General features: G+C 44.5%; 1 protein-coding gene across 1 annotated transcript in view; it reads right to left on the bottom strand.

The window, feature by feature from the left end:
* Positions 1-23,422, bottom strand: part of BOD1L1 (biorientation of chromosomes in cell division 1 like 1) — a 539,385-nt gene that overhangs the window by 243,026 nt on the left and 272,937 nt on the right. Inside the window, exon 20 of the mRNA XM_053700293.1 lies at positions 6,069-6,130. Coding sequence (XP_053556268.1) covers positions 6,069-6,130 — 62 coding nt within the window. The remainder of the gene's footprint in view (positions 1-6,068; positions 6,131-23,422) is intronic.

Raw genomic sequence — 23,422 nt, 5'->3', positions numbered from 1 at the left:
AGGGGACAATCTGCAGAGACTTGGATACAAGGTAATCACAGAGGTTAAAAGTATATTAATATAACTGTGCTGGTTATGCAAAACTGGGGAATAGGTAATAAAGGGATTATCTATCTTTTTAAACAATAACAATTCTGGAGTAGAAATGTTATTGTTTAAAAATTGCTAGCAGCCTCTTATTTATTAGGGACTCTAATGATAATTATCCTACATAAAATGAGAAATAAACAAAGTACAAAAACACAAATACATAGAAATTGTCCAGAGAAGATAAATTAAAAGCTCCAGTTTCACAAAGATTCAAATATCTGTATATGACAAACTATGTATAGGTAAAGATGTTAACTGTCCTTTTATGTAGACACTGAAATCAACCTCTTGTATAATGTATAGTGTTAAGGAGCGTAGGGGCATACTTGAACATTACTAATCAGGTGCTTAGGTGTTCAGGCACCCTGTGAGGGCTACTGAGTGTGATTGGGGTTACAAGGGGGACTCTGGGGCTAATGCGGGTTACAGTGTGGGGGGTGCTGAGACTGATTGGGGTTACAAGGGGGGGTGCTGAGGCCGATGATGGTTACAGGGGGGCACTGGGGCTGATGGTGGTTACAAGGGGGCCCTGGGGCTGGAGGTGGTTACAGGGGGGGGGGGGGTGCTGAGGCTGATTGGGGTTACAGAGAGGGGTGCTGAGGCTGATTGGGGGTTAAAAGTAGGACCCTGGGGCTAATGGGGGTGCTGAGGGTGATGGTTACGGGGGAGGGGGGCCCTAGGGCTGATGGTGATTACAGGGGGGGGCCCTGGGGCTGATGCTGGTCACAAAGGGGGCCCTTGGGCTGATGGTGGTTACAGGGGGGCCACAGGGCCCCCTGTAACTCCCATCAGCCCCAGGGTCCCCCTGTAACTCCCATTAGCCCCAGGGTCCCCCTGTAACTCCCATCAGCCCCAGGGTCCCCCTGTAACTCCCATCAGCCCCAGGGTCCCCCTGTAACTCCCATTAGCCCCAGGGTCCCCCTGTAACTCCCATTAGCCCCAGGGTCCCCCTGTAACTCCCATTAGCCCTAGGGTCCCCCTGTAACTCCCATTAGCCCCAGGGTCCCCCTGTAACTCCCATTAGCCCCAGGGCCCCCCTGTAACTACCATCAGCCCCAGGGCCCCCCATGTAACTCCAATCAGCCTCATCAGAGTTATCACCTCCCTATAAACCCCATCAGCCTCAGGGCACCACCTGTAACTACCATAAGCCCCAGGGTCCCCTCATTTAAATACCATCAGCCACAGGGCAACGCCCCTGTAACTACCATCAGCCACAGGGCCCCCCCCGTAACTACCATCAGCCACAGGGCCCCCCTGTAACTACCATCAGCCACAGGGCCCCCCCTGTAACTACCATCAGCCACAGGGCCCCCCCCTGTAACTACCATCAGCCACAGGGCCCCCCCCTGTAACTACCATCAGCCACAGGGCCCCCCCCTGTAACTACCATCAGCCACAGGGCCCCCCCCCTGTAACTACCATCAGCCACAGGGCCCCCCCCCTGTAACTACCATCAGCCACAGGGCCCCCCCCCTGTAACTACCATCAGCCACAGGGCCCCCCCCCTGTAACTACCATCAGCCACAGGGCCCCCCCTGTAACTACCATCAGCCACAGGGCCCCCCTGTAACTACCATCAGCCAGAGGGCCCCCCTGTAACTACCATCAGCCACAAGACCCCCCCGTAACTACCATCTGCCACAAGACCCCCCCCCCCTGTAAACCCAATCAGCCAGTGCCCCCCCCACCCCGTAACCACCATCAGCCCCAGGACCCCCCTGTAACCCCCATCAGCCTCAACACCCCCCTGTAACCCCATCAGCCTCAGCAGAGTCAGTAACCCCCATAAGCACCAGCCCCTAGCGCCTTGAGTTGTCTCCATCTCCACAGTGTTACACTGTCAGTGCCGCTGAAGTCCCGCCCCCGAAGCTCCGCCTCTCCCGACGCCGGTAATATAATTAAAAAAAAATTAAAAACTGGCTTCAATTTTTTGTTTTCTTTAAAACTGCTTTATACAAATTTGATCACACACACTGTCACACAGATAGCCTAAGCCTAGCCTACCGTTCTCCACTCCTGCTCTCCTGGCTGTGACGGTCTCAATCTCCGATCACCAACTTCTTCTCTGTCTTCAGGCTGCTATGCAGCTCCTCCTTACTGGTCAGCCCCATCGTCATACTAAGAGCCTGCGTGCTCTTAGTGAGTGGTTATTTTTCTTATTTTTTATGTGTGCCTTTGTGTCTATTCTCATTGGCCTTTTTGGGGACAGTGGCCTGCCTGGAGCTGCAGCTCCAATAGCCCCTATGTTAATCTGGCGCTGGAGCTAAAGTAATCTGCGGCCCAACAGCCGCACCGGCACCACACTAAAAAATGTTTTGGTGCACTCAATATGCGCGGTTAGTGGGCAGGGCTAAGAAAACCAGCAGCCCAGCAACCAGCTATGCCCTATGGTTAGTCGGGGCCTGGCCGAGGATATGAACACCGGTCTGATCCTAATCAGAGCCTTAACAAAAGACTGAACATCTGGAAGCTCAGAGAGCCTCTTGTGCAGTAAAACAGACAAGGCCGAAATTGCCCCCCCTCAAGGAACATGGCTGAAAGACCCTTCTCCAGTCCATCCTGGAGAAACAATAGAATCCTGGCAACTTAAACTTTATGCCAGGGAAATCCACGCTCTTCACACCAGAATAAGTAGGTTCTCCACACCTTATGATAGATGAGATGAGTAACTGGGTTAAGAGTTTGAATAAGAGTATCTATAACTCTCTTAGAAAACCCTCCCTTGGCAAGGACTAAGCGTTCAACCTCTACGCAGTCCGCCTCAGAGAATCTAGATTTTGATAAATAAAATGACCTTGTTCCAATAGATCCCTGCGACAAGGTAACTTTCATGGAGGAGATGACATCCTCACTAGCTCCGCAAACCACGTCCTTTGTGGCCACGATGGAGCAATCAGTATCACCGACGCCTGCTCCGGGCCACTACCCGAGGTAGGAGTGGTAACGGCGGAAACAGGTAGATTAGGCTGAACCTCCAAGGCACTGCTAATGCTAATCTATCTATATGCATCTAGGATCCCTGGACCTCGACCCATATCTGGGTAGCTTGGTATTGAGATGAGACGCCACTCCAGAATCGGAGATACTTCCCTCATTGCTAGGAGCTTCTCTTTCTCCCCTGATGGTTGATGTAAGCCACCGAGGTTATATTGTCTGATTGGAATCTGATAAACCGGGACGAACCCAGAAGAGGCCAAGCCTTCAGAGCATTGTAGATTTCTCAAAGTTCTAGAATGTTGATCGGGAGGGAGCATTCCTCCTGAGACCAAAGGCCCTGTGCCTTCTTGGCACCCCAAACGGCTCCCCATCCTGAGAGACTCGCGTCCATAGCGACAATCTCCCAGGATGGTCTTAGAAAGGATGTCCCTTGGGACAGATGATCTGGACAGAGCCACCAAGAAAGCAATTCTCTCGACCGGCTGTCCAGAGAAATCTGTTGAGAAAGATCAGAATGATCGTCGTTCCACTATCTCAGCATGCACAGCTGTAACAGTCTGAGACGGAACCTGACAAAGGTAATTATGCCCATCCTGGACACCATGAGACCACTTACTTCCATACACTGAGCCACAGATGGCCTTAAGGAGGCACGGAGGGCAAGATATGCCAAAGCTATCTTGCACCGTCTCTGGTCGGTTAGAAATATCCTCCTGGAAATTGAATCTATTATAGTACCCAGGAATTCTACCCTGGTGCTTGGAATAAGCAAACTCTTCTCTAAGTTTGGTCCTCCGCTAGGCGAAAGGATGGTGCTTGGACCAAAATGTCATCCAAGTAGGGAGCTACTGCTATACCTTGGGTTCTGGCAATGGCCCGGAGAGCCCCTAGAACCTTTGTAAAGATTCTTGGGGCCGTGGCTAGACCAAAGGGAAGTGCAATGAACTGAATGTGCTGATCCAGGAACTCAAACCTTAGGAACTGGAAGTGGTCCCTGTGGATTGGAACGTGAAGGTAGGCATCCTTCAGAAACATAGTGGTCATGAACTGTCCTTCCTGAAGTAGAGGAGGAATGGACCAGATTGTCTCCATCTTGAACGAGGGGGCATTTAGAAAGTTGTTTAAGCACTTTAGGTCCAGAATTAGGTGGAAAGTTCCCTCCTTCTTTGGGACCACAACCAGGTTTGAGTAGTATCTCAAACCTCTTTCCACAATAGGAACCGGGACAATGACCCGTAAGGAGGACAGATCCTGCACACACCCCAGAATGGCTTCCTTCTTTTCTGGTTTTAAAGACAAGCTTGAGAGGAGAAATCTGTCCTTGGGTGGATGAGATTTGAAACCTATCTTGTATCCCTGAGTTAGACCTCCAGGACCCAGGGATCCTGCACGTCCCTAGACCAAGAGTCTGAAAACAATGACAGTCTGCCACCCTACATGGTCCAGGTCTGGATCGGGGGCCGCCCCTTCATGCCAACAAGTTCTCGGCTGGCTTCTTGTTCTGCTTGGATTTATTCCAGGATTGAGCCGGCTTCCAAGTGCTCTTGGTTTGCTCGGGCTTAGAGGAGGACAGCGGACGTTGGGATTTTTCAGAATGAAAGGAACGAAAATTAGATCCTTGTCCCTTAGATTTGTTCTTTTTATCCTGCGGTAGGAAGGCACCCTTGCCCCCTGTAACGGTGGAAATAATGGAGTCCAGGCCTGGACCAAATAAAATGTTTCCTTTAAAGGGGAGGGAAAGTAGTCTAGACTTAAAAGTCATGTCCGCAGACCAGGACTTCAGCCATTTTAGCATTCAGGTGAATAATCTGCATGTTTGCATTACAGATAAAACAAGTAGCAATTCTCAAAGCCTTAATTCTTTCTTGGATAACATCAAGGGGACCCTCCATCTCAATCAAATCCGCTAAGGAGTCACACCAGTAGGCTGCAGCTCCAGCAACCGAGGCAACAGCCGCTGCCAGTTGAAATAAATATCTCATCTTCTTATCCATTGGCTCTCTGAAAGACTAACTATCCTCCAGAGAAATAGTAGTACGCTTAGCTAACGTGGTGATAGCGCCATCCACCTTAGGGACGGAACCCCACAATTCCAGCTGAGAGTCCGGGACCGGGAATAATTTTTTAAAGGCAGACTAAGGGAAAAGGAAGATCCAATTCTATCCCATTCATTCTTAATAAGGTTTGCCATTTTTACAGGTACAGGAAAAGTTAGCGGCACTACCCTGTCCTCGTACACCGTCTAATTTAGGGATCAAAGGTTCATCAGGCAACTTGGCCTTCTAATGTCAACAGAACCTCCTTTACAAGAAAACGTAAGTGTTCAATTTTAAATCTAAAGGCTGGCTGTTCCGCAGCCTGAGGCTTAGCGGTAGCAGACTCCTCCTGGTGGCCAGGTTCAGTGTTTCCCAACAGTAAGGAATGAAGCCATGGGCTCACCATGTATTAAGAAGGAAATTATTCCTATATAAGAAGGTTTATAATCATGTAGTTTATAATTTGTGTTTAGTGTCCCTTTAATGTGAATGAAAGTTTTGAGATGCCAGAAAATCTTAAATTATAAAACTCTAAAAGAAAACCTTTTGGCAAATATATACTGTAGAACTTATCGGGGGGTAGGGGGATCAAAATATTTAAGCCACATTCAGGTCTATTAAAGATAAAATGTTATTGAAATGTTTTCTTTGTGATAGATATGACATCTCATGTGCAAATGTGCAACCTTGATATCTCAGCTATACTGTATAATAATGAATCACCAAATATAACATTTTCAAAGCATATAAATCTGCAAGTTCTCACCATTGTTCTTCATTGTGCATTTTCTTGTGTTCACAAAAAGTTTTGAATATTAAAAAAAAATAATAATTTAAAAACAGTTACTAAAACTTCATTTTAAACATTAGTCTCTATTTTAAAATTGAAAACCTTGACAACTATTTGTCAACAGCTTGCCTCAATTATTAAAAATATGTGCCAGAAGAAATGCAAAACTTTTTTCAAAAGAAAATCAAAGGATCAATAAAAAAAGAACTTACCTCTTGAATCACGGTAACAGGTATTTCATTCTTTTCTGTTTGGTTGCTAGCTGTTTGTCCGTCTATTACATAAGAAACACATTTATAAAACAGGCATACACGTGCAAAAGTCAACAACTAAAAGACAACCTTTTCATAGTAAGCGGGTGCAAGTGTGTGTGTCTGCGTGTTTTATAGGACCAGTAAGGCTTGTAACATTAAACATTTGTATTAAAAGGGATAGGAAACCTCAAAATTTTCTTTTGTGATTTGGATGGAACATACAATTTTAAAGGGATAGGAAACTCCAAAATGTTATTTTATGATTTAGATAGAACATATCATTTTAAACAACTTTCCAATTTACTTCTATTATCACATTTACTTAATTCTCTTGTTATCCATTGCTGAAGGAACAGCATTGCACTACTGTCAGATAGCTAAACACATCTAGTTAGCCAATCACTAGAGACAAATGTGTGCAGGCATCAATTAGCAGCAGCTCCCACTGGATTAGGATATGTGCGTATTCATTTTTAACATACTAAGAGAACGAGGCACATTTGAAAATAGAAGTGAATTTAAAAGTGTCTTAAAATTACATGCTCTATCTGAATCAAGCAAGTTTAATTTTGACTTTCCTATCCCTTTAATCAACTTTCCAATTTACTTCTATAATAAAAACAGAATTTATGTTTACCTGATAAATTACTTTCTCCAACGGTGTGTCCGGTCCACGGCGTCATCCTTACTTGTGGGATATTCTCTTCCCCAACAGGAAATGGCAAAGAGCCCAGCAAAGCTGGTCCCATGATCCCTCCTAGGCTCCGCCTACCCCAGTCATTCGACCGACGTTAAGGAGGAATATTTGCATAGGAGAAACCATATGGTACCGTGGTGACTGTAGTTAAAGAAAATAAATTATCAGACCTGATTAAAAAAACCAGGGCGGGCCGTGGACCGGACACACCGTTGGAGAAAGTAATTTATCAGGTAAACATAAATTCTGTTTTCTCCAACATAGGTGTGTCCGGTCCACGGCGTCATCCTTACTTGTGGGAACCAATACCAAAGCTTTAGGACACGGATGAAGGGAGGGAGCAAATCAGGTCACCTAAATGGAAGGCACCACGGCTTGCAAAACCTTTCTCCCAAAAATAGCCTCAGAAGAAGCAAAAGTATCAAACTTGTAAAATTTGGTAAAAGTGTGCAGTGAAGACCAAGTCGCTGCCCTACATATCTGATCAACAGAAGCCTCGTTCTTGAAGGCCCATGTGGAAGCCACAGCCCTAGTGGAATGAGCTGTGATTCTTTCGGGAGGCTGCCGTCCGGCAGTCTCGTAAGCCAATCTGATGATGCTTTTAATCCAAAAAGAGAGAGAGGTAGAAGTTGCTTTTTGACCTCTCCTTTTACCGGAATAAACAACAAACAAGGAAGATGTTTGTCTAAAATCCTTTGTAGCATCTAAATAGAATTTTAGAGCGCGAACAACATCCAAATTGTGCAACAAACGTTCCTTCTTTGAAACTGGTTTCGGACACAGAGAAGGTACGATAATCTCCTGGTTAATGTTTTTGTTAGAAACAACTTTTGGAAGAAAACCAGGTTTAGTACGTAAAACCACCTTATCTGCATGGAACACCAGATAAGGAGGAGAACACTGCAGAGCAGATAATTCTGAAACTCTTCTGGCAGAAGAAAGTGCAACTAAAAACAAAACTTTCCAAGATAATAACTTAATATCAACGGAATGCAAGGGTTCAAACGGAACCCCCTGAAGAACTGAAAGAACTAAATTGAGACTCCAAGGAGGAGTCAAAGTTTTGTAAACAGGCTTAATTCTAACCAGAGCCTGAACAAAGGCTTGAACATCTGGCACAGCAGCCAGTTTTTTGTGAAGTAACACCGACAAGGCAGAAATCTGTCCCTTCAGGGAACTAGCAGATAATCCTTTTTCCAATCCTTCTTGAAGGAAGGATAGAATCCTAGGAATCTTAACCTTGTCCCAAGGGAATCCTTTAGATTCACACCAACAGATATATTTTTTCCAAATTTTGTGGTAAATCTTTCTAGTTACAGGCTTTCTGGCCTGAACAAGAGTATCGATAACAGAATCTGAGAACCCACGCTTCGATAAAATCAAGCGTTCAATCTCAAAGCAGTCAGCTGGAGTGAAACCAGATTCGGATGTTCGAACGGACCCTGAACAAGAAGGTCTCGTCTCAAAGGTAGCTTCCAAGGTGGAGCCGATGACATATTCACCAGATCAGCATACCAAGTCCTGCGTGGCCACGCAGGAGCTATCAAGATCACCGACGCCCTCTCCTGATTGATCCTGGCTACCAGCCTGGGGATGAGAGGAAACGGCGGGAACACATAAGCTAGTTGGAAGGTCCAAGGTGCTACTAGTGCATCCACTAGAGCCGCCTTGGGATCCCTGGATCTGGACCCGTAGCAAGGAACTTTGAAGTTCTGACGAGAGGCCATCAGATCCATGTCTGGAATGCCCCACAGCTGAGTGACTTGGGCAAAGATTTCCGGATGGAGTTCCCACTCCCCCGGATGCAATGTCTGACGACTCAGAAAATCCGCTTCCCAATTTTCCACTCCTGGGATGTGGATAGCAGACAGGTGGCAGGAGTGAGACTCCGCCCATAGAATGATTTTGGTCACTTCTTCCATCGCTAGGGAACTCCTTGTTCCCCCCTGATGGTTGACGTACGCAACAGTTGTCATGTTGTCTGATTGAAACCGTATGAACTTGGCCCTCGCTAGCTGAGGCCAAGCCTTGAGAGCATTGAATATCGCTCTCAGTTCCAGAATATTTATCGGTAGAAGAGATTCTTCCCGAGACCAAAGACCCTGAGCTTTCAGGGATCCCCAGACCGCGCCCCAGCCCATCAGACTGGCGTCGGTCGTGACAATGACCCACTCTGGTCTGCGGAATGTCATCCCTTGTGACAGGTTGTCCAGGGACAGCCACCAACGGAGTGAGTCTCTGGTCCTCTGATTTACTTGTATCTTCGGAGACAAGTCTGTATAGTCCCCATTCCACTGACTGAGCATGCACAGTTGTAATGGTCTTAGATGAATGCGCGCAAAAGGAACTATGTCCATTGCCGCTACCATCAACCCGATCACTTCCATGCACTGAGCTATGGAAGGAAGAGGAACGGAATGAAGTATCCGACAAGAGTCTAGAAGTTTTGTTTTTCTGGCCTCTGTCAGAAAAATCCTCATTTCTAAGGAGTCTATTATTGTTCCCAAGAAGGGAACCCTTGTTGACGGGGATAGTGAACTCTTTTCCACGTTCACTTTCCATCCGTGAGATCTGAGAAAGGCCAGGACAATGTCCGTGTGAGCCTTTGCTTGAGGAAGGGACGACGCTTGAATCAGAATGTCGTCCAAGTAAGGTACTACAGCAATGCCCCTTGGTCTTAGCACAGCTAGAAGGGACCCTAGTACCTTTGTGAAAATCCTTGGAGCAGTGGCTAATCCGAAAGGAAGCGCCACGAACTGGTAATGTTTGTCCAGGAATGCGAACCTTAGGAACCGATGATGTTCCTTGTGGATAGGAATATGTAGATACGCATCCTTTAAATCCACCGTGGTCAAGAATTGACCTTCCTGGATGGAAGGAAGAATAGTTCGAATGGTTTCCATCTTGAACGATGGAACCTTGAGAAACTTGTTTAAGATCTTGAGATCTAAGATTGGTCTGAACGTTCCCTCTTTTTTGGGAACTATGAACAGATTGGAGTAGAACTCCATCCCTTGTTCTCTTAATGGAACAGGATGAATCACTCCCATTTTTAACAGGTCTTCTACACAATGTAAGAATGCCTGTCTTTTTATGTGGTCTGAAGACACTGAGACCTGTGGAACCTCCCCCTTGGGGGAAGTCCCTTGAATTCCAGAAGGTAACCTTGGGAGACTATTTCTAGCGCCCAAGGATCCAGAACATCTCTTGCCCAAGCCTGAGCGAAGAGAGAGAGTCTGCCCCCCCCCCAGATCCGGTCCCGGATCGGGGGCCAACATTTCATGCTGTCTTGGTAGCAGTGGCAGGTTTCTTGGCCTGCTTTCCCTTGTTCCAGCCTTGCATTGGTCTCCAAGCTGGCTTGGCTTGAGAAGTATTACCCTCTTGCTTAGAGGACGTAGCACCTTGGGCTGGTCCGTTTCTACGAAAGGGACGAAAATTAGGTTTATTTTTTGCCTTGAAAGGCCGATCCTGAGGAAGGGTGTGGCCCTTACCCCCAGTGATATCAGAGATAATCTCTTTCAAGTCAGGGCCAAACAGCGTTTTCCCCTTGAAAGGAATGTTAAGTAGCTTGTTCTTGGAAGACGCATCAGCCGACCAAGATTTCAACCAAAGCGCTCTGCGCGCCACAATAGCAAACCCAGAATTCTTAGCCGCTAACCTAGCCAATTGCAAAGTGGCGTCTAGGGTGAAAGAATTAGCCAATTTGAGAGCATTGATTCTGTCCATAATCTCCTCAAAGGGAGGAGAATCACTATCGACCGCCTTTATCAGATCATCGAACCAGAAACATGCGGCTGTAGCGACAGGGACAATGCATGAAATTGGTTGTAGAAGGTAACCTTGCTGAACAAACATCTTTTTAAGCAAACCTTCTAATTTTTTATCCATAGGATCTTTGAAAGCACAAATATCCTCTATGGGTATAGTGGTGCGTTTGTTTAAAGTGGAAACCGCTCCCTCGACCTTGGGGACTGTCTGCCATAAGTCCTTTCTGGGGTCGACCATAGGAAACAATTTTTTAAATATGGGGGGAGGGACGAAAGGAATACCGGGCCTTTCCCATTCCTTATTAACAATGTCCGCCACCCGCTTGGGTATAGGAAAAGCCTCTGGGAGCCCCGGCACCTCTAGGAACTTGTCCATTTTACATAGTTTCTCTGGGATGACCAACTTGTCACAATCATCCAAAGTGGATAATACCTCCTTAAGCAGAATGCGGAGATGTTCCAACTTAAATTTAAATGCAATCACATCAGGTTCAGCCTGTTGAGAAATGTTCCCTGAATCAGTAATTTCTCCCTCAGACAAAACCTCCCTGGCCCCATCAGACTGGGTTAGGGGCCCTTCGGAAATATTATTATCAGCGTCGTCATGCTCTTCAGTATCTAAAACAGAGCAGCCGCGCTTACGCTGATAAGTGTTCATTTTGGCTAAAATGTTTTTGACAGAATTATCCATTACAGCCGTTAATTGTTGCATAGTAAGGAGTATTGGCGCGCTAGATGTACTAGGGGCCTCCTGAGTGGGCAAGACTCGTGTAGACGAAGGAGGGAATGATGCAGTACCATGCTTACTCCCCTCACTTGAGGAATCATCTTGGGCATCATTGTCATTATCACATAAATCACATTTATTTAAATGAATAGGAATTCTGGCTTCCCCACATTCAGAACACAGTCTATCTGGTAGTTCAGACATGTTAAACAGGCATAAACTTGATAACAAAGTACAAAAAACGTTTTAAAATAAAACCGTTACTGTCACTTTAAATTTTAAACTGAACACACTTTATTACTGCAATTGCTTAAAAACATGAAGGAATTGTTCAAAATTCACCAAATTTTCACCACAGTGTCTTAAAGCCTTAAAAATATTGCACACCAAATTTGGAAGCTTTAACCCTTAAAATAACGGAACCGGAGCCGTTTTGAACTTTAACCCCTTTACAGTCCCTGGTATCTGCTTTGCTGAGACCCAACCAAGCCCAAAGGGGAATACGATACCAAATGACGCCTTCAGAAAGTCTTTTCTAAGTATCAGAGCTCCTCTCACATGCGACTGCATGCCATGCCTCTCAAAAACAAGTGCGCAACACCGGCGCGAAAATGAGGCTCTGCTTATGCTTTGGGAAAGCCCCTACAGAATAAGGTGTCTAATACAGTGCCTGCCGATATTATTATATCAAAATACCCAGATAAAATGATTCCTCAAGGCTAAATATGTGTTAATAATGAATCGATTTAGCCCAGAAAAAGTCTACAGTCTTAATAAGCCCTTGTGAAGCCCTTATTTACAATCGTAATAAACATGGCTTACCGGATCCCATAGGGAAAATGACAGCTTCCAGCATTACATCGTCTTGTTAGAATGTGTCATACCTCAAGCAGCAAGAGACTGCACACTGTTCCCCCAACTGAAGTTAATTGCTCTCAACAGTCCTGTGTGGAACAGCCATGGATTTTAGTGACGGTTGCTAAAATCATTTTCCTCATACAAACAGAATTCTTCATCTCTTTTCTGTTTCTGAGTAAATAGTACATACCAGCACTATTTCAAAATAACAAACTCTTGATTGAATAATAAAAACTACAGTTAAACACTAAAAAACTCTAAGCCATCTCCGTGGAGATGTTGCCTGTACAACGGCAAAGAGAATGACTGGGGTAGGCGGAGCCTAGGAGGGATCATGTGACCAGCTTTGCTGGGCTCTTTGCCATTTCCTGTTGGGGAAGAGAATATCCCACAAGTAAGGATGACGCCGTGGACCGGACACACCTATGTTGGAGAAATGTGCTTTATTCTTTTTTTATCCTTTGCTGAAGGAACATTGACAGCTAGCTAAACACATCTTGTTAGCCAATTACAAGCAACAAATATTTGCAGGGACCAATCAGCAGCTAGCTCCCCACTAGTGTAGGATATGTGCGTATTCTTTTTCAACATCGGATACTAAGAGGACAAAGCACATTTGAAAATAGAAGTGAATTTAAAAATGTCTTTAAAAAACACGCTATCTGAATCATGCAAGTTTAATTTTGACTTTCCTATCACTTTAAGCAATAGATGGCAACTAAACAAGTCTAAAATCAATGTATGGTTGATGTAGCTACTACGTCAACAGGGTACTCTGGGCAAAGTACCCTGTGATGTAGTAGCTACAGCCAATAGACAAAAAAGGTTAATTTCTGACCAAAGGAGCTAAAGACCTAAAGTAATGGTGGAAATCAGAGTAGCTCAACTTTATACTTTAGGGCTAGAGGCACAGTGGATTCTAGAGATATACGGGTGTAAACGCAAGGTATTCTGTAAGGTCAGGTGTATAGAGATTCTCATAAAATTTAGTCCGTCTCCAGCCTTTGAGGAAAAATGTTGGAAAACCTTGTTGTATATTATATTATGTTTTTAATTAATTTCTCCCAAATAAATTACTGCCATAAACACATTAATTCCATTGGAACTCCACATACATTTCCTTATCTTAGCTTAAGTCCCTTATTATTATTATCGGTTATTTGTAGAGCGCCAACAGATTCCGCAGTGCTATAAACAAAGGCAGAGTACAACAAAACAATTATAGGGATCAAATGGGTAGAGGGCCCTGCCAGGAATTGCACTGTTGTAGTCAGCTCTTAAGAAGGTGATCTACAAAGAGCTGGACTCTTAGGCTTACATGCTAAGGGGGTTCAGGGGTTAGCAATGGAGGAGTGGAACTGGTATAAAGTAAGGTTAGCGCAGGTTGTATGCATCCCTGAACAGTAGAGTCTTTAGGGAGCCCTTGAAGCTTTTAAAAGCTAGAAAAGAGTCTTGTGGAGTGAGGCAGAGAGTTCCACAAGATGGGAGCCAGTCTGGAGAAGTCCTGTAAACGGGAGTGTGATGAGGTAACCAGAGAGGAGGAGAGTAGGAGGTCATGAGCAGAGCGAAGGGGACGGGAGGGCGAGTATCTGGAGACAAGGTCTGAGATATAGGGGGGAGCAGTGCAGTTGAGGGCTTTGTATGTCAGAGTGAGAATTTTGTGTTTGATCCTAGAGGCAAGAGGAAGCCAGTGAAGGGATTGGCAGAGAGGTGCAACAGATGGAGAGCGACGTGTAAGGAAGATGAGTCTGGCAGAGGCATTCATTATGGAATGTAAAGGAGCTAGGCAGCAGGTGGGGAGACCAGAGAGGACAGAGCTGCAGTAATTGAGGCGGGAAAGAATGAGACAGTGGATTAAAATCTTAGTTGTGTCTTGTGCAAGCGCTTAGTTGTGTCTTGTGTTAGCGCTGCGGAACCTGTTGGCGCTCTACAAATACCTGATAATAATAATAATAATAATTGTGCAAGGAAGTGCCTAATTTTAGAGATGTTTTTAAAGGTGGAAGCGGCAGGCTTTAGCCAAGGACTGAGGGGCCAAAACAACGTAGATCCACATCATGCTGTACATAGCCCATCAAACTGCATAAAGAAGATTAACGTTGCATCTGAAGTTATTGCAGTGATCACATTAAGTAAAATGTAACAAAAATAAAGTAACTATTCCTGCCTGACAACTGCCCAGTTGCAATTTTGCCTCCAGTCAGGCATGATCATTACTCTGTAGCATAAAAGCTTTTCTGAAATTACAATTACAATCCATTAACTTTTTCATTGCCATCAAGAAATCAATAGATTGGCATCAATAAACAGCTTTTTTCAAAGCTATTTTATTATATTTCTGATATACTCGTAATAGTATATATTAATAATTGTCTCTATAGTGTATATAATATGAGGGTATGCGATTTCTGAATTGCAACAGGTTGGTATTTTTCAGTAAAAACGGCTTCTTTACCTCTTTTCCACAAGCAATCACTGATCTCTCCTCCAGGGAGGCGGATTAGGAAGCATCCTCCTAAAGGGACAATTCCTGGTCGGCCCCTTGGAGGAGCAACCCGTGACTGACTGGTGTAAATCCGGTTTGGCGCCCATAGGAGCTGGATTTACTGTACGGCTATTTGCTAAGGTGTGAAAAATGTCACCTCTTAGCAAAATATTTTTTTTTCCGTGGGCTGCTGTAGCAGCTAAGAACAGCGAACGGTTGAAACGAATAAAAGGAAGAGAACATGAAAGTGTTATGGACCGGAGGCAAATTCAGCTAAGGTTGTCAGAAGTTGCAATTAGGATAAACATGGGCTGCTTCCTGAGAAAATGGCCGAGCAAACAATTTCTGAGCCATTTTAAAGGGACACTGAACCCAAATTTTTTCTTTCGTGATTCAGATAGAGTATGCATTTTTAAGCAACTTTCTAATTTACTCCTATTATCAATTTTTCTTCGTTCTCTTGCTATCTTTATTTGAAAAAGAAGGCATCTAAGCTATTTTTTGGTTCAGCCTCTGGACAGCACTTGTTTATTGTTGGGTGAATTTATCCACGAATCCGCAAGAACAACCCAGGTTGTTCACCAAAAATGGGTCTGCATCTAAACTTACATTCTTGCTTTTCAAATAAAGATACCAAGAGAATGAAGAAAATTTGATAATAGGAGTAAATTAGAAAGTTGCCTAAAATTGCATGCTCTATCTGAATCGCGAAAGAAAAAATTTGGGTTCAGTGTCCCTTTAACTTCAGTAAAAGTAGAAATAAATAAAAGTTTTCAAGGCACTAGCACCAACACTTTAATTTTTTGCTAGTCAGTACATGAGATAAAATAATTAAATCCTTAGTTACTTCCTGTAACTGGATCCAAGCATAAAGCAACAGCACAAGCAAATAGTCCAAAGATCAAACACAGATAAAAACACAGAGCTGTTACTATCTTTGCTTTGTTTGAATGCTTTTCAAACCAACAAAAACTGCCACTATACTTTGCAAGGAACAAGGCAAAACCACTATAATAAATCAGAAAAAAAAACAGAATTTATGTTTACCTGATAAATTTCTTTCTCCAACGGTGTGTCCGGTCCACGGCGTCATCCTTACTTGTGGGATATTCTCCTCCCCAACAGGAAATGGCAAAGAGCCCAGCAAAGCTGGTCACATGATCCCTCCTAGGCTCCGCCTACCCCAGTCATTCGACCGACGTTAAGGAGGAATATTTGCATAGGAGAAACCATATGGTACCGTGGTGACTGTAGTTAAAGAAAATAAATTATCAGACCTGATTAAAAAACCAGGGCGGGCCGTGGACCGGACACACCGTTGGAGAAAGAAATTTATCAGGTAAACATAAATTCTGTTTTCTCCAACATAGGTGTGTCCGGTCCACGGCGTCATCCTTACTTGTGGGAACCAATACCAAAGCTTTAGGACACGGATGAAGGGAGGGAGCAAATCAGGTCACCTAAATGGAAGGCACCACGGCTTGCAAAACCTTTCTCCCAAAAATAGCCTCAGAAGAAGCAAAAGTATCAAACTTGTAAAATTTGGTAAAAGTGTGCAGTGAAGACCAAGTCGCTGCCCTACATATCTGATCAACAGAAGCCTCGTTCTTGAAGGCCCATGTGGAAGCCACAGCCCTAGTGGAATGAGCTGTGATTCTTTCGGGAGGCTGCCGTCCGGCAGTCTCGTAAGCCAATCTGATGATGCTTTTAATCCAAAAAGAGAGAGAGGTAGAAGTTGCTTTTTGACCTCTCCTTTTACCTGAATAAACAACAAACAAGGAAGATGTTTGTCTAAAATCCTTTGTAGCATCTAAATAGAATTTTAGAGCGCGAACAACATCCAAATTGTGCAACAAACGTTCCTTCTTTGAAACTGGTTTCGGACACAGAGAAGGTACGATAATCTCCTGGTTAATGTTTTTGTTAGAAACAACTTTTGGAAGAAAACCAGGTTTAGTACGTAAAACCACCTTATCTGCATGGAACACCAGATAAGGAGGAAAACACTGCAGAGCAGATAATTCTGAAACTCTTCTAGCAGAAGAAATTGCAACTAAAAACAAAACTTTCCAAGATAATAACTTAATATCAACGGAATGTAAGGGTTCAAACGGAACCCCCTGAAGAACTGAAAGAACTAAATTGAGACTCCAAGGAGGAGTCAAAGGTTTGTAAACAGGCTTGATTCTAACCAGAGCCTGAACAAAGGCTTGAACATCTGGCACAGCTGCCAGCTTTTTGTGAAGTAACACCGACAAGGCAGAAATCTGTCCTTTCAGGGAACTTGCCGATAATCCTTTTTCCAATCCTTCTTGAAGGAAGGATAGAATCCTAGGAATCTTAACCTTGTCCCAAGGGAATCCTTTAGATTCACACCAACAGATATATTTTTTCCAAATTTTGTGGTAAATCTTTCTAGTTACAGGCTTTCTGGCCTGAACAAGAGTATCGATAACAGAATCCGAGAAACCTCGCTTCGATAAAATCAAGCGTTCAATCTCCAAGCAGTCAGCTGGAGTGAAACCAGATTCGGATGTTCGAACGGACCCTGAACAAGAAGGTCTCGTCTCAAAGGTAGCTTCCAAGGTGGAGCCGATGACATATTCACCAGATCTGCATACCAAGTCCTGCGTGGCCACGCAGGAGCTATCAAGATCACCGACGCCCTCTCCTGATTGATCCTGGCTACCAGCCTGGGGATGAGAGGAAACGGCGGGAACACATAAGCTAGTTTGAAGGTCCAAGGTGCTACTAGTGCATCCACTAGAGCCGCCTTGGGATCCCTGGATCTGGACCCGTAGGAGGGAACTTTGAAGTTCTGACGAGAGGCCATTAGATCCATGTCTGGAATGCCCCACAGCTGAGTGACTTGGGCAAAGATTTCCGGATGGAGTTCCCACTCCCCCGGATGCAATGTCTGACGACTCAGAAAATCCGCTTCCCAATTTTCCACTCCCGGGATGTGGATAGCAGACAGGTGGCAGGAGTGAGACTCCGCCCATAGAATAATCTTGGTCACTTCTTCCATCGCTAGGGAACTCCTTGTTCCCCCCTGATGGTTGATGTACGCAACAGTCGTCATGTTGTCTGATTGAAACCGTATGAACTTGGTCCTCGCTAGCTGAGGCCAAGCCTTGAGAGCATTGAATATCGCTCTCAGTTCCAGAATATTTATCGGTAGAAGAGATTCTTCCCGAGACCAAAGACCCTGAGCTTTCAGGGATCCCCAGACCGCGCCCCAGCCCATCAGACTGGCGTCGGTCGTGACAATGACCCACTCTGGTCTGCGGAATGTCATCCCTTGTGACAGGTTGTCCAGGGACAGCCACCAACGGAGTGAGTCTCTGGTCCTCTGATTTACTTGTATCTTTGGAGACAAGTCTGTATAGTCCCCATTCCACTGACTGAGCATGCACAGTTGTAATGGTCTTAGATGAATGCGCGCAAAAGGAACTATGTCCATTGCCGCTACCATCAACCCGATCACTTCCATGCACTGAGCTACGGAAGGAAGAGGAACGGAATGAAGTATCCGACAAGAGTCCAGAAGTTTTGTTTTTCTGGCCTCTGTTAGAAAAATCCTCATTTCTGAGGAGTCTATAATTGTTCCCAAGAAGGGAACCCTTGTTGACGGGGATAGTGAACTCTTTTCCACGTTCACTTTCCAGCCGTGAGATCTGAGAAAGGCCAGGACGATGTCCGTGTGAGCCTTTGCTCGAGGGAGGGACGACGCTTGAATCAGAATGTCGTCCAGGTAAGGTACTACTGCAATGCCCCTTGGTCTTAGCACCGCTAGAAGGGACCCTAGTACCTTTGTGAAAATCCTTGGAGCAGTGGCTAATCCGAAAGGAAGCGCCACAAACTGGTAATGTTTGTCCAGGAATGCAAACCTTAGGAACCGATGATGTTCCTTGTGGATAGGAATATGTAGATACGCATCCTTTAAATCCACCGTGGTCATGAATTGACCTTCCTGGATGGAAGGAAGGATAGTTCGAATGGTTTCCATCTTGAACGATGGGACCTTGAGAAATTTGTTTAAGATCTTGAGATCTAAGATTGGTCTGAACGTTCCCTCTTTTTTGGGAACTATGAACAGATTGGAGTAGAACCCCATCCCTTGTTCTCTTAATGGAACAGGATGAATCACTCCCATTTTTAACAGGTCTTCTACACAATGTAAGAACGCCTGTCTTTTTATGTGGTCTGAAGACAACTGAGACCTGTGGAACCTTCCCCTTGGGGGAAGTCCCTTGAATTCCAGAAGATAACCCTGGGAGACTATTTCTAGCGCCCAAGGATCCAGAACATCTCTTGCCCAAGCCTGAGCGAAGAGAGAGAGTCTGCCCCCCACCAGATCCGGTCCCGGATCGGGGGCCAATATTTCATGCTGTCTTGGTAGCAGTGGCAGGTTTCTTGGCCTGCTTTCCCTTGTTCCAGCCTTGCATTGGTCTCCAAGCTGGCTTGGCTTGAGAAGTATTACCCTCTTGCTTAGAGGACGTAGCACTTTGGGCTGGTCCGTTTTTACGAAAGGGACGAAAATTAGGTCTATTTTTTGCCTTGAAAGGCCGATCCTGAGGAAGGGCGTGGCCCTTACCCCCAGTGATATCAGAGATAATCTCTTTCAAGTCAGGGCCAAACAGCGTTTTCCCCTTGAAAGGAATGTTTAGTAGCTTGTTCTTGGAAGACGCATCAGCCGACCAAGATTTCAACCAAAGCGCTCTGCGCGCCACAATAGCAAACCCAGAATTCTTAGCCGCTAACCTAGCCAATTGCAAAGTGGCGTCTAGAGTGAAAGAATTAGCCAATTTGAGAGCATTGATTCTGTCCATAATCTCCTCATAAGGAGGAGAATCACTATCGAGCACCTTTATCAGTTCATCAAACCAGAAATATGCGGCTGTAGTGACAGGGACAATGCATGAAATGGGTTGTAGAAGGTAACCCTGCTGAACAAACATCTTTTTAAGCAAACCTTCTAATTTTTTATCCATAGGATCTTTGAAAGCACAACTATCCTCTATGGGTATAGTGGTGCGTTTGTTTAAAGTAGAAACCGCTCCCTCGACCTTGGGGACTGACTGCCATAAGTCCTTTCTGGGGTCGACCATAGGAAACAATTTTTTAAATATGGGGGGAGGGACGAAAGGAATACCGGGCCTTTCCCATTCTTTATTAACAATGTCCGCCACCCGCTTGGGTATAGGAAAAGCTTCTGGGAGCCCCGGCACCTCTAGGAACTTGTCCATTTTACATAGTTTCTCTGGGATGACCAACTTTTCACAATCATCCAGAGTGGATAATACCTCCTTAAGCAAAATGCGGAGGTGTTCCAACTTAAATTTAAATGTAATCACATCAGATTCAGCCTGATGAGAAATGTTCCCTGAATCAGTAATTTCTCCCTCAGACAAAACCTCCCTGGCCCCCTCAGATTGGGTTAGGGGCCCTTCAGAGATATTAATATCAGCGTCGTCATGCTCTTCAGTAACTAAAACAGAGCAGCCACGCTTACGCTGACAAGGGTTCATTTTGGCTAAAATGTTTTTGACAGAATTATCCATTACAGCCGTTAATTGTTGCATAGTAAGGAGTATTGGCGCGCTAGATGTACTAGGGGCCTCCTGAGTGGGCAAGACTCGTGTAGACGAAGGAGGGAATGATGCAGTACCATGCTTACTCCCCTCACTTGAGGAATCATCTTGGGCATCATTGTCATTATCACATAAATCACATTTATTTAAATGAATAGGAATTCTGGCTTCCCCACATTCAGAACACAGTCTATCTGGTAGTTCAGACATGTTAAACAGGCATAAACTTGATAAGAAAGTACAAAAAACGTTTTAAAATAAAACCGTTACTGTCACTTTAAATTTTAAACTGAACACACTTTAACCCCTTAGTGACCAGAGCACTTTTCCATTTTCTGTCCGTTTGGGACCAAGGCTATTTTTACATTTTTGCAGTGTTTGTGTTTAGCTGTAATTTTCTTCTTACTCATTTACTGTACCCACACATATTATATACCGTTTTTCTCGCCATTAAATGGACTTTCTAAAGATACCATTATTTTCATCATATCTTATAATTTACTATAAAAAAAATTATAAAATATGAGGAAAAAATGGAAAAAAACACACTTTTTCTAACTTTGACCCCCAAAATCTGTTACATATCTAAAACCACCAAAAAACACCCATGCTAAATAGTTTCTAAATTTTGTCCTGAGTTTAGAAATACCCAATGTTTACATGTTCTTTGCTTTTTTTGCAAGTTATAGGGCCATAAATACAAGTAGCACTTTGCTATTTCCAAACCATTTTTTTCCAAAATTAGCGCTAGTTACATTAGAACACTGATATCTTTCAGGAATCCCTGAATATCCCTTGACATGTATATATTTTTTTTTAGTAGACATCCCAAAGTATTGATCTAGGCCAATTTTGGTATATTTCATACCACCATTTCACCGCCAAATGCGATCAAATACAAAAAATTGTTCACTTTTTCACGAATTTTTTCACAAACTTTAGGTTTCTCACTGAAATCATTTACAAACAGCTTGTGCAATTATGGCATAAATGGTTGTAAATTCTTCTCTGGGATCCCCTTTGTTCAGAAATAGCACACATATATGGCTTTGGCGTTGCTTTTTGGTAATTAGAAGGCCGCTAAATGCCACTGCGCACCACAAGTGTATCATGCCCAGCAGTTAAGGGGTTAATTAGGGAGCTTTTAGGGAGCTTGTAGGGTTAATTTTAGCTTTAGTGTAGTGTAGTAGACAACCCCAAGTATTGATCTAGGCACATTTTGGTATATTTCATGCCACCATTTCACCGCCAAATGCGATCAAATTAAAAAAAACGTAAAATTTTTCACAATTTTAGGTTTCTCACTGAAATCATTTACAAACAGCTTGTGCAATTATGGCACAAATGGTTGTAAATGCTTGTCTGGGATCCCCTTTGTTCAGAAATAGCAGACATATATGACTTTGGCGTTGCTTTCTGGTAATTAGAAGGCCACTAAATCCTGTTGCGCCTCACACGTGTATTATGGCTAGCAGTGAAAGGGTTAATTAGGGAGTTTGTAGTGAGCTTGCAGGGTTAATTTTAGCTTTAGTGTAGAGATCAGCCTCCCATCTGACACATCCCACCCCCTGATCCCTCCCAAACAGCTCCCTTCCCTCCCCCACCCCACAATTGTCCCCGCCATCTTAAGTACTGGCAGAAAGTCTGCCAGTACTAAAATAAAAGAGTTTTTAAAAAAAAATGAATTTTTTTTTTTAGCATATTTACATATGCTACTGTGTAGGATCCCCCCCTTAGCCCCCAACCTCCCTGATCCCCCCCAAAACCGCTCTCTAACCCTCCCCTCTGCCTTATTGGGGGCCATCTTGGGTACTGGCAGCTGTCTGCCAGTACCCAGTTTACAATAAAAAGTGCTTTTTTTTGTTTTTTTCTGTAGTGTAGCTTCCCCCAACCCCCCACCCCCCACAAACAAACCCCCACCACCTTGCTCATTGTATATATTTTATTTTGATTATATTTTTTATTTCCACATTTTCTGCAGTGTAGCGGTTCCCACCCGCTCCCTCCCCGTGCACGCGCCCGCCCCCCACCCTCCCGTGCACCGCGCGCGCGCCCGTGCGCGCCCCCCAGCCACCCCCGCCCACGATCCCGCCCCCCTTCAGATCCACATGGCCATCGATGGCCGCCACCCGCCTCCCGGTCCGGCTCCCACCCACCAACGCCGGTAGCCACCGATCTCCGGTGCAGAGAGGGCCACAGAGTGGCTCTCTCTGCACCGGATGGCTTACAAACGTTATTGCAGGATGCCTCCATATCGAGGCATCACTGCAATAACCGGAAAGCAGCTGGAAGCGAGCAGGATCGCTTCCAGCTGCTTTCCACACTGAGGACGTGCAGGGTACGTTCTCAGGCATTAACTGCCTTTTTTCTGAGGACGTACCCTGCACGTCCTCAGTCGTTAAGGGGTTAATACTGCAATTGCGAAAAAACATGAAGGAATTGTTCAAAATTCACCAAATTTTCACCACAGTGTCTTAAAGCCTTAAAAATATTGCACACCAAATTTGGAAGCTTTAACCCTTAAAATAACGGAACCGGAGCCGTTTTAAGCTTTAACCCCTTTACAGTCCCTGGTATCTGCTTTGCTGAGACCCAACCAAACCCAAAGGGGAATACGATACCAATGACGCCTTCAGAAAGTCTTTTCTAAGTATCAGAGCTCCTCTCACATGCGACTGCATGCCATGCCTCTCAAAAACAAGTGCGCCACACCGGCGCGAAAATGAGACTCTGCTTATGCTTTGGGAAAGCCCCTAAGAAATAAGGTGTCTAATACAGTGCCTGCCGATATTATTATATCAAAATACCCAGATAAAATGATTCCTCAAGGCTAAATATGTGTTAATAATGAATCGATTTAGCCCAGAAATGTCTACAGTCTAAATAAGCCCTTGTGAAGCCCTTATTTACGATCGTAATAAACATGGCTTACCGGATCCCATAGGGAAAATGACAGCTTCCAGCATTACATCGTCTTGTTAGAATGTGTCATACCTCAAGCAGCAAGAGACTGCACACTGTTCCCCCAACTGAAGTTAATTGCTCTCAACAGTCCTGTGTGGAACAGCCATGGATTTTAGTTACGGTTGCTAAAATCATTTTCCTCATACAAACAGAAATCTTCATCTCTTTTCTGTTTCTGAGTAAATAGTACATACCAGCACTATTTCAAAATAACAAACCT

This window comes from Bombina bombina, chromosome 2 (assembly GCF_027579735.1).
Source record: "Bombina bombina isolate aBomBom1 chromosome 2, aBomBom1.pri, whole genome shotgun sequence".
NCBI classification, from domain to species: domain Eukaryota; kingdom Metazoa; phylum Chordata; class Amphibia; order Anura; family Bombinatoridae; genus Bombina; species Bombina bombina.
Note: the sequence above shows the minus strand (reverse complement) of the source record. Positions and strands in the feature narration are given on the sequence as shown.